General features: G+C 54.8%; 1 protein-coding gene across 1 annotated transcript in view; it reads right to left on the bottom strand.

The window, feature by feature from the left end:
* Positions 1-1,073: 1,073 nt before the first annotated feature.
* The window catches only part of RNPEPL1 (arginyl aminopeptidase like 1), a gene marked incomplete in the record, with an annotated part of 18,955 nt that continues 8,324 nt past the window's right edge, over positions 1,074-11,704 (bottom strand). The window contains 9 exon segments of the mRNA XM_036768117.1: positions 1,074-3,843; positions 4,228-4,370; positions 4,706-4,936; positions 5,188-5,296; positions 5,963-6,075; positions 6,290-6,403; positions 7,442-7,677; positions 8,569-8,685; positions 10,734-10,885. Of these exon segments, the coding sequence (XP_036624012.1) occupies positions 3,565-3,843; positions 4,228-4,370; positions 4,706-4,936; positions 5,188-5,296; positions 5,963-6,075; positions 6,290-6,403; positions 7,442-7,677; positions 8,569-8,685; positions 10,734-10,885 (1,494 nt within the window).

Below are 11,704 nucleotides of genomic sequence, written 5' to 3' on the forward strand. Positions count from 1 at the left end.
ATTGAGGGTATCCCCATCCTTCCATTCTCTCAGGTTTACAACCTCTAAATTACACATGACTCCTCACTCACCTGAAACTCCTCTTTTCAAAGTGACCAATGTCAAATCTGGCAGCCTTTTCTCCATTCTTACCATTCTTGACCTCTCTGCAGTGTCTGATGTTGTTGATCACTCTCCCCTCCTGGATGCCTCCTCTCCCCTCTCTTGGTTGTCATGATGCAGCTCTTACCTGGTCCTCCTGCCTGTCAGACCTCCTACCTGTGGATGTCCTCCAAAGTCTGTCCTGGGCCCTCGTCTCTCCTCCTCCTCCTCCTCCTCCTCCTCCTCCTCCTCCTCCTTCTTCTTCTTTCTCTCTCTCTCTCTCTCTCTCTCTCTCTCTCTCTCTCTCTCTCTCTCTCTCTCCTCTCTCTTTTCTCTCCCCCCCTTTCTATGACTAGAACCCAAGGCTCAGAGAGGTAGTGACTTGTCCATGGTCACACAGCTAATAAAGGTCTGAAGTGGGATTTGAGGTGTCTCTCTATGCCGCTCTCCTCCTGTTGGCATCCCATCCCCCTACGAGACAGTAGCTGTTTGTGAAGGCAAGTCCTAGGCTTTATCCCAACTTTGCATCATCCTCAACACCTTGAAGGGTGCTCTACACTTGGGAGGAAATGGGGGAGGGTGGCTGCTCCATTGTAAACCCTAAAACTCAGCCCAGCATTCTAAGCTATTGAAAAAAGAAATGCCCATGGCCAAGGACTGGAGCCTCGGGAGACCCCAAGGTTGGGGACGAGAGAAGCTGCAGATAGCGTCTGAGGCCCAACACAGGAGCAGAGCTAGAATATTGGCATCTCAGAAGCCAATGGTAGCTTTAGGAAGTGGGAAGGGAAGGGAAGGATTTCTTAAGCACCTACTATGTTCCTGGCACTGCGCACTTTCCAGATCTCATCTGCTCCTAAAGTGATCCATACCAAAGTCAGCAGAGGTCAAAGAGAAGGAAGGTGGAAAAACTCCGATCTAGGAAGAAGGAAGCTTCTGGGGACCTTGGAGTGAGCAGGGTGGTCCCTCAGAGCAGCAGGAAGACCAGGGATGAGGAAAGTGTTCAACTCAACATTTATTAAGCACCAACTGTGTGCAGAGCATGGTACTAGGTTCTGTGGGAGATACAAAATTTAGATAAGACACAATCTCTGCCCTTGTGGGGCTTACAGTCTAGTAGGAATTGATGGAGTAGAGAGGGAGCAGCAAAGACTACTCCCTTGAAAGGTTTGACCAGGAATGGAAGGTCAATGCTGGGACCAAGGTGGCTATCACACTCCTAGGGCCTCCTGTATGGGCAAGCAGGGTCAGGAAAAGGATATGCCCCTGCTGAAAATACAAGAGGAATTCGGAGGGGGAAAAGCTCAAACTAAATTCTGGAGTCATCTGCTGTGGCAGGATGCCTCACCAACAGGCACCAATGCCAACCACTCCAGCTTGGGCTCTCCTCATCCCTATCTCTCCTACCTTAGCCTTTCCTACTCATCCCCCTGACATCAAGAGGCTGCTAGTGCCCAGGGGCCTGGTCTCTAGAGCAGGGCACAAGTACTACCTTTCTCTTATCCTTCCAATTCCTCCTGCCCATCCCACTCCCCTCCCCAAGGCAGCAGCTGCACAGTCTTAGTGGTCATGTCAGAAAAGTCCCCTGTGAGGAAGGAAGCTGTGGTTAGTAATGCAAAACCTCTCCACTCAGGTTAATCACAGGAAGAAGGAGCTTTACAGTGTCATCCAGTCTGTGTCCCCCACCCCAGGATGCCCCCCCCACCCAAGGCACTCAGCTCCCCAGGAGGAACTGAACCGCACTACTGAGGGTGAGGACGGGCCAGGCTTAGGAGACAGAGAGCACAAGGTCACAAAGTGTAGTCTGAATGGACAATGACTGGGAACAGCATAAGGCTTTAATGCCAATGTTACTGGTTCCTTCCTAGGCTGGTGGCAGGACGGGTACTCCTTCAGGGCTCAAGGCTGGCTTTCACAGTGGCCGCTCCTGGTCAGGACACGGCCCCTAGAAGTGGTGTCTGGGGCTTCAGACCCCTCAGTGGTAAGGCCAGGGGCCCTAGGGGGGGACGTACCTCCCCAATCAGTTTCTATTCAATGGCGAACAGCAAGGCAGAGTTGCACGTTCCCCTCCCTGACATGATCTCCCTGTAGACAGGGCAATGAAGTCAAATATTCATCACAGGATTGGTGCAAATTGGGGTGGGGGGAGGGGGAGGGGGCATGGCTGGAAAAGAGTCCTGTGGGGACCTATCCTGGGGTGGGGCATCTTATTGCTTTCATCTCAGTCTGGCCCCCAGACAGGGCTAAAGCTGAGGTGCAGATAGATAAAAGGCAGGATGCTTAGTCACTATCGTCTGGCCCTGGAGGCAAGAGGCCCCAGCCTCCACTAAACCCTCACACTACCTCAACCTCAGGGCAGCCAGGCTAGATCTTCCTGTTTGACTGAGAATGATGATTCCCCGGCCTTGGCTGGCAAGGTGCCCGCCATCTTTCCCACCCCCTCAGCCTGCTCCACCCACCTCTGCCCTTTACCGAGCATTTACACCTGCTCCTCTCAGGGACCCTCCTCAATCTGCCTTGCTGGCTTCATATCTCACCTGGGTGGCATGGGGGTGGGAGTGGTGGTGGAGAAAGGTCAGCTGATCATCTCTGCCTTCTGGCAGTCTCTCTGCAAGGACTTGACTCTAGGAGCCTCTCATCCACTCATCTCTCCATGGGCCTGACCCCAGCATAGAAAGTCCACCCCCAACCCTGGCTTGTAAGTTATCCCGAAAGGAGAATCAGGAATGGAGGAAAGGGAGACAGGAGTTTGGGCTCCAGGGGGTCACTGGGAACTGAGGGTCATATCTAGAAAAAGGCTCATCCCGCGCCTTCTCGGGCAGACGTAAGGCACAGTGTGGTGGTCATCAGGGTCAAGGAGGGGAGGGGAGGAGAGACAGAGTAAGAAACCGAGCCTGAAGGCTGCTCCAGGGGATCCCTGCAGGGAGGGGAGGGAAGGGTAGCCCTCACCTCCTGTGCCTCCAAGCCTCATCATGAGACACTCATCAGGCCCCACCTCTCAGGAGGACAGACCCCTGCTGCAGACTCTACAAGTGCAAACTGGGGGGGTGCAGATTGAGAGGGTCAAGGCTCAAGTGGTCTTGCCCTTTCACAGGAGACTCTCCTAGCTTTTTACCATCCCAGGAAGTGGTAATAAGGTTGCTTGTTTCCCAAGGGGCAGAGAATCCCTCCTGTCCCCTAAGCAACCCAGAACCCTGAGGTAAGTGGCCAACTGCCCCTTGACCAAAGCCCATCCCTGGACGGCTGCTGGGCAGACTTCTCAGAGTACCAAGGAGTCCCTTCAGGGAGCCCTGCCCACAAGCCCCTGCTCTGGGCTCAGGGAGGGTTTCAGGATGCTCACTGCAGGGCAGGACCCCTTTCCAGAGCCCCATCCAGGATGGGCATGGGAAGGCACATTCAACTTGGTAGCTGGAACTGCCAAGCAATCCCAAACCAAGAGACTACCACTGGGGGCCTGGGGAGTCACCCCAGAACAAGGGGGTGGGGCTAGGCAGACACATTGACGTCCCTGAGAGAGATGGCACCATTTGTGGCTTCGGGGGGCTTGTCCTCCAGCAACAGGGCTGGTGTGTCTGTGGCAATGGCCAGGGTGGGGGTGTCTGTGGGGGCAGGAGAGGCCAGGCCCTGGGCCAGGATCTGCTGGATAGTTTTACGAAGGTTGGGGTGCAGCCGGCCCTGGGTCTGGTAGAAAACCTCCAAGGCGAAGGACTTGAGGGCACCGGTGCAGAGATCTTCATAGAGCGGGATGGTGTACATACGGGACATCTGTAATGCAACAGGCTGAGCTGAATGGCTGTCCCACGGGTAAGGTGTAGCCAGGGCCATTCACCTACAAACTCTAGCAGCTTGGGACACCTACCTCTGGCCCTTCCCATCTGTCCACTAGAGGGAGCCTTTGGCAGCAATCCTCCACCCCCAGGAAGATGCCCCCAGTACATAGGCTCTCACTAGGATTTTCCAATCCCAAAGACATTGGGGTCCAGTCCTGTTCCTATTGCTCTGGGCTCCCTCCCAGCTCTTAGAGGCTCTGTTCTAAGGTCTCTTTCATCTCTGCCGACCCACATTCTGACACCCATGCTGGTTCTAACCTTCCCTTCTAAGGCCCCTCCCAGCCGACATTCTCTGTTCTCTGCAGCCTCTCTTGGGTACCTGGCTCTCCAGGAACCTCCGAACTTTGTAGAGGTCTGGGTAGTAGTCATTCCGGACGACAATTTGGAGCCATCGGATGCGGATCTCAGCATTCATGGAGTCCAGCAGTGAGGAGTAACACTTGGAGAGCCTCATCACCACTTCTGAGGAGGCCATACATACAAGACTCAGTTTAAAAAAAGTCCTCCCCAAGGACCCATATCAGGATAGGCAGAACATTTAACATCTCAGGGTCACTGAATTCATTTCTGGTCCCTGGTGACCCTCAGCCACCAAGCAATCAATCACCTAGGGCCAACGAGGACCCCAGTCACCCCCAGTCAGTGCCCACACAGAGAAGTGGAAACCCCAATCACCCCAGGCAGTACCCACCAGGGAGCATTCACCATAGGGCAGCGCTCAACCTGGGGCAGTGGGGCCTCAGCCAGTGCTAACTTTAGGGCACTGGGGACCCTAGCTACCCCCTTGTAAAGCTCACCCTGGGGAAGTGGGGACCCATCCAGAAGACGATCCAGGAAGAGAACAGTTTGGAACGTTTTCCATTTGGTGATGTCGATGCTGCTGGCTGAAGCAGCTGCCTGGTCCAGGGGCTCTGCGGTCCACAGCCGGAAGAGGGTCTCCACAGGCCTAGTCAGACTGGAGCCCTGTGATAAATCTGGCTCAGCCAGCGGAGGCCCTGTGGCATTGAGCCAGCGCTCAAACTCCAGCCCTGGAAGGATAAGCAGGCAAGCAAGTAAGAAGACATGGGCCATGCCAGACGCTCCCTATGACTGATGCGTTGGGAACCATCAAGGGCTCAGCCTTGCCTTCCTGGCATGACCCCTGCTTTCCACCCTTCAGCTACACAACAGCAGAAAGCCTCCTGCCTCATTCCCTGAGGCTGGACTCTGGTCCATCAGCACCGAGGACAGCGCCCTTCTGGGAAGGACAAGCACAGAAAATCAGCGCTTGGTTCCCCACCTGCTTTGCTGTCCACACTCTGCTCCTTCAGCTCAGGGAAGAAATTCAGGAAAGAGTCCAGAAGATCTTGGGCAACCACACTGCTGAACTTGTACTTCTCTACATAGGCCTGAGAGAGAGAGCATGGCAGGGCAGTGAAGAAGACTCACTGGGTCTCAGTGGGGCAGGATAAGGGGAAGGCTCGGGCACCCTGAGCACAGAAGGCAGGCTTCAGGACAGGCAGCCATGGAGGCAGGCTTGGGGAGGAGCAGGACATACACAGCTCATAGCACACCTGATCTTGTCAACTGATTGAAGAAGTGCAGATATCTGTGAGAGCCAGCCTGAGGCCCCAGCCAACCACCAGGAGCAGCAGCTATGGTACTAGCCCCAGCCCAGCCCCAAGGGAGGTGTTTGCTCTGTGGGTGTCTGAGTGAGGAGGAATCTGGGGGAGCACTGTCCCAATATGGCCCAACCACCTGGAACATTTCCTTCCCTGAGAAAGTGGGTCAGGCCTTGAATCCCAGTTTGGATTCAATGGAGTCCATGAGGTCTCCTTGACAAGCAAAGGGTCTACATAGGGATCTAAGACACAGAATACACCACCAGTGGGTCCAATTCTCTGGTTTTACAAAGAAGGAAACTGAGACCCAGAAACAGGATTGGACTTGCTTGGGTCCCAGACCCCAGTCCTCAGGCAGGGCTCCATCCAGCATACCCTGTACTCACTGCCCTGAGGGACGGTAGTCAAAGCTGGTGGGGAGGCAAGGGGCAGGGAGGGAACAGGGTCACTAACTCGAAGGAAGGAGTCAAAGTGCTGGGGGTCTCCGCAGAGCTGTGACAGGTAGTAGACAAAGCAGTATCCCTTCTCGTAGGTGAACAGGTTCATGAGGTTGCTGGGATTCACCCCTGAAAAGAGAGAACAGTCATCCAAGAGGGTGCCCACTAGAGCTGGGAAGCCCCCATTCTCAGCCTGCCCCTGGGAGGTGGAAAGGGGAGAGGAACAGAACCTGCTATGTCCCTGGTCCCAGCTAGACATGGGCTGCTGGGGAAACAGAGGAAGACGGGCGGGTAGTGGGGGGGTTCCAGTATGGAGGGTGAGGGCAGGGCGCAGGTGAGGTACCTGGTTCCAGTTTGACCTGCAGCTTGCTAACAGGGTTGTCCTCCCCAAGGAGCTTCATCTGTCGATGGAGGGCATCGAGGCGGAACGCTGTCTCCAGGCACGTGAAGGCAGCGCCTAGTCCAGGGAGGGACATATGGTAGGTCATGCCCAGGGCTGAGAGTGCAGGCAGGGGGAGGGGAGAAGTGGAAACCAGCCCCAGCAGGGGACAGTCCACACTACTCCATCCATGCTGGGGAGGACTGGGCAACACACATTCATTCATTCGCTCACACACTCAATAAACATCTGCCAAATGGCAGGCACAGGGCTGGGCACATGAGATAAAAGGGTGGAAAGAAAAGTGTCTCTGCCCCATAAAAGCTGCCACACTATCAGAAGGAGTTGGGAGGATAGTGCAGAGACAGAAAGGTGAATATAAGGGGAGTAGATACTGGGAGGGAACCCTAGCACCGGGGAGAATCAAGACAAGCTTCCTGGAGGAGGTGACACTTGGACTGGGAAGGAAGTGAGAGAATCTAAAAGGTGCAGCCCACCAGGAGGAAGGGGGTTCAGCCTGTGCAAAGGGACAGAGATGGGATGCCTATGAGGGATGACCTATTGGGCCAGAACATGTGCCAGGGGGCACAACATCCAATGAGCCAAGAAAGACAGACCGGAACCAGGTCATCAAGGACTTCAATGCCAAACAGAGGAATCCGGCTTTGACCCCAGAGGCAGCTGGGAGTCACTGAGGTTTCTTGAGCAGACCTGGTCTGCAGGAATGCCAACTTGGCAGCTGTGTGGAAGACACTTTGGAGGAGGGCAAGGCTGGCCAACATGGAAATGTTTGCATCATTTCACACGTCTAATCGATCTCATGTTGCTTTCCTTCTCAGTGGATGTGGGAGGGAGAGAAAATTTGGAACTCCAAATTTAAAAAGGAAAGAAGGTTAAAAATAAACAAATGATGTATTAAAATATTAATAAAAACCCCAAAGTCCATGGGCTAGGCTGCTGGAAGGAGGGCCCGCTCTGTTCTGGGGTGGGCACACTCCATTCCTAGAAGCTGAGTTAGTGAGAAGGGGCTGGCTCAGGCCCCTACTGTGGCCTCTGAGAAAGAGACCGGACCCGCACGCATGCCGTCTGCTCCCACAAGCTTGGGGGGAGCCGTACCATAGGTCTCGGTGGTAATGCGGCGCTGGGCATAGGTGGCCAGCCCCTCGCTCAGCCACATCTCCTCCCATGTGGCGTTGGTGACCGCATTGCCAAACCAGCTGTGTGCCACTTCGTGGATGATGTCAATGATGAGGAACTCATCACTCTCCAGGATGGAGGAGATGATGAAGGTCAGGCAGGGGTTCTCCATGGCCACGATCGGGAAGGAGGGAGGGAGGAAGACGATGTCATACCTGGAAGGAGGAGCAGACACCCTGAATGCCGCGTTCATGGCAGAAGGAAGGCTCAGCCCTTTGGGCCCTGAAGGCTTCTTCAGACAGGAAGCTTCCCCCAGAAGCTAAAACTTAGTGCTCTTGGCCTGACATCAGGGAGCCATGAGGTCAAATCTAGTCTTGGATAGATATGATGTGTGTGACCCCGGGCAAGTCACTGAACCTCTGCCTCAGTTTCCTCAGCTGTAAAATCGGGATAATAACAGCACCTGCCTCCTAAGGTTGTGCTTAGCACAGTGCCTGGCATGTAGTAGGTGTGACATGTTAGCTATCATTATTATCACAAGGTCACAGAGCACTGTTCTGTGCTCCTCAAAGGCATTTCGTTCTCTGTCGGGGCCATTACCACCCGGGCCTGGATCTTGGCCTGCCTTGGGACTATGAGCACTTGAAAGGCAGGTACGTGTCTCGCCTTGCCTTTGTCCTTCCCCCAGAGCTTTGCGCCGGGCTTCACACACACAGCAGGTGCCTAATAAATGTTCTGTTGGATTTAAATTTGTGACCAAGCTGCTCCCAAAAGAGATCTGAGAATGCACCTCCCCTCTTCTTTGAAGAGGTGGGGGCCTATGGGTGTGGAGTGCGGCATCAGATGGCACGTTTAGATGCTGCTGAGTTTTACTATTTTTCTTTTCAGTTTGGTGTTATAAGAGGGCAAGGGAAAGGGGTAGGGTGGGAAATGGAGGTGATACAAAAACAAGACGTAACAATTAAGGTGGATTTTTTAAAAAAGATAGTAATTTTTCATTGGATTTGTGAGGCCAGTCTCCCTAAGGGAAAGCTGCATGGTGGGTGCCCCTTCCTCTCCCCCCTCCCCCAGGAGGTGCCCCTCCTCCCCAGCCCTGCTCCACTCACCTGCCCCACAGGTAGGGCCCGTAGAGCTTCTCTGCTATGCTCAGCCACTGTTCCACCAGCCCAGACAATTTGCTTGTGGCGATCGACAACAGACACGGCTCAGCCCATACTCTGCTCCTGCCAGAAAGCAGCAGCAAGATTGGAGGTCACGCACCTCCACAGAGGAGCTGAAAGATCCCCCACGAGCTTCCTGGGTTCGAATACTGCCTCGGACCCCAGCTGGCCCTGCGGCCGTTGACCTCTTGGATGGAGATTCTGTTTCCTCATGGGCCAAGTGAGGACAAAAATACCCGTAGAAGCTTGGCCCCAAACACAAGAAGACACCTCTTCCCCTTCTAGGAGAGGTGGGGCGGGGGGCTATGGCTGGAAAATGCTGCATACAATGGCAGACTGTGTTTTTCAATGTGTGGGTTAGTTTCACAGAACTGGGGTGGGGGGGGCTTTCTGGGAGGGGAAGAGAAGAAAGAAACAAACACTGAGCAAAGGAGGTGATGACAACGAGTGTTTTAAAAAGCCCTGTCAACTGTCAGCCCTCAGTGGGGCTGGTGTGGATCTAAGGAAATCTGGCACCTAAAACACCTTCTGGACCTTTAAGAGGGGCAGCCCTTGACACAGCACTGACAGGGAACTCCCAGATGAGCAAAGTCCCTTCACCAAGACAGGTCACCATCTTCTGCAGCCTTAGAGAGTTGCTGAGAACACTGAGAGTTTTAGGGACTTGACCAGGGTCACCCAGCCAGTATTCCGAGACAATACTTGAACCCAGACCTTCCTGATTCCTAGGTGGGTTCTCTATACCCTCCTCTAAGCCCTGCCATGCTTCCTGTCACTCCTTAGGTACTGGCCACTTGGCCTACAGCTAGCACTGGCCCCAGGCCCAACCACATTCCCCAGGGAGCTAGCCGAGAAGGGCTAGAGAGAAAGAGAGAGCCCACTAGGCTTCCCAGCCAGCTATTCATTAGGGCCCCTGTGAAAACCACCTGTTGGTCCCCAGGGAAAGCCAACTTCCCTCCCCTCTAGGGAAGCGACTGGCACAGGGTGTTTGATCAGATTAGCTCACTGCCACTTTGGAAATAAAAGGGGACAAGGCCCTGAGGGCACAGGACCTTGCCAGCTCAGGCAGATCTCTAACAGTACAACAGGAAAACTTGAGAAGGTTTGGCACCAGGTGCTAAAATGGTGAAGGGAAGAAGCCCAGCATTCAGGGGCCCAGGGTGGTGAAAGAATCTGGGAGACCCAGCAGAAAGGCCCCGAGGGGCACACCCATCCTTCCCTGGCCCGACTGACCCCGGCCAGTCCTCCCCTCTCCTTGACCTTTCCCCAGCCTGTCCTCTCCCCAGACCAGCTTCTCTCCAGTCCACCCTCTCTGTCCCCCTTTTACCTCTGACTTGATGCTCCTCATTTGTGACAGACAGAAAAAAGATAACCCTCAGAGAGCGGAAACCACCCCCCTCCCAGTGACTGAGCACCCAGTGCCTGGCTGCCTGTGCCCTGAGGCCACACCAAAGACATTTCACCTCCTCCCTGCTCTTTCTTGAGGCTGCTTTCCCCTTCCCAGGTTTTAGGCCACGCAGGGTCCACTGCCCCACACTCCAGCCTCGGTCCCCAGAAAAGATGGCAAAGGGAAGAACCGGAGTCAAAGGGCCTTTGTTCATTGGCTCATGGGATGAGACATTTAGAGCCGGGAGGGATCTCAGGGGCCATCAGCCCGACTCTCCCATTTTACAGATGAGGAAACAGGCCCACAATGGTTAAGACTTGCTAAAGGTCACATTGCTAGGAAGTCTCTGCGCAGGATCCAAACTCAGAGTTGTTTTTCCCTCAGTTCCATGTCCAGTACTCTCCCCCACACCACCCAAGCTGACGCAAAGAAATGGTGCCCAACATGGCACCTTATCTGAGTGGCCTTGAGGGAATCACCAGCCTCAGTTTCCTCATCTGTAAAACGAGTTTGGATTAAATGACCTTGAAGTGTCCTTCCCTCTATGTCCCATGTCCTCCCTCGGAGACCCCACTCTGCAGCTCGCCCCTCGTGTGACCCTGGGTGAGGCATTTCCCCTCCCCTCCCTTATAACATGAGGGGATGGGACTGAATGACCTTGGAAGTCCCTCCCTGCTCTTGGTCTCTGAGCCCACCATCCCAAAGTCTGGAAGAGTCTTCTCACCTGGGCCCAATGTCAGCTGGCACAAGCTCTCCCGCCACCAGTGCCACAAGGTAGGCAGGCACTGGATACTCCATGTGGAACTGGTACACACCCTCCTTCTCCAGGTAGGCACTTTGGGTGGCGCTCATCAGCACCTGGACCCCAGCAGGAGCCTGGAAGACAAAACCAGGTGACTGTCCAGGGCTGGCCGGAGCAACCCAGCAGCAGCTGCTGTCAGCAGGCATCCAGCACAGCACAGCCCCTCTTGGCAGAGGCCCCCGGGCTGGCCCAGGAGAGGCTCCTGGGGCACACAAAGGATCAAGCAAGGGCTGGAAGGTGCATGTAGACTGGGGGAGGGGGTAGATGTCCTCCTCCCCAACTCCCTCCCTTTGGTTCAGACATCACAAGGCTGGGGGTGGGGGAATCTGGCTGGAGGAATGAGGGGTGTAACTTTATGGGAGGAGAGGAGGCCTCGAGTCAGGGAATCTCGGGGATCCTATGGTTAACAAGAAACTTCTGCTCCAGGGAACTGTTTGGCTCTGGGGCCCTTGGGAAGCTAAAGGTCTAGGCTCATGAGGCAGAAAGCAAGGAACTGGCCCCACACACCTGGTGCTCAGGGGAGGGGAGGAGACAGCTGGGCACTGGGCATGCAAAAGGCAGACTCCCCAGGAGAAAGGAAATGTCTGTTACAGAGACCCCAACAATGTGCCAAGGACTCCCCCAAGGCCCCCCCACCTTTCCTGTCTATTTCCTATCACATCCCTTTACAGTCTCCATTCCAGAAAAGCTGACCTGGCTGCTGCTCCCCATCCTCAACACTACCTCCGGCCTCTGTGACTTTGCCCAGGCTGGGCCCCCTTCCTGGAATGCCATCACTCACCACCTCTGCCCTTTGGAATCCTGCCTTCCCTCAAGCACAGCTCAAGCAGCGCTACCTCTTCCAAGAGACCATTTTGATTGGCTGCCAGCTGGGAGTGCTCCTGCCCCACTGC

Source organism: Trichosurus vulpecula, chromosome 7 (assembly GCF_011100635.1).
Source record: "Trichosurus vulpecula isolate mTriVul1 chromosome 7, mTriVul1.pri, whole genome shotgun sequence".
NCBI classification, from domain to species: domain Eukaryota; kingdom Metazoa; phylum Chordata; class Mammalia; order Diprotodontia; family Phalangeridae; genus Trichosurus; species Trichosurus vulpecula.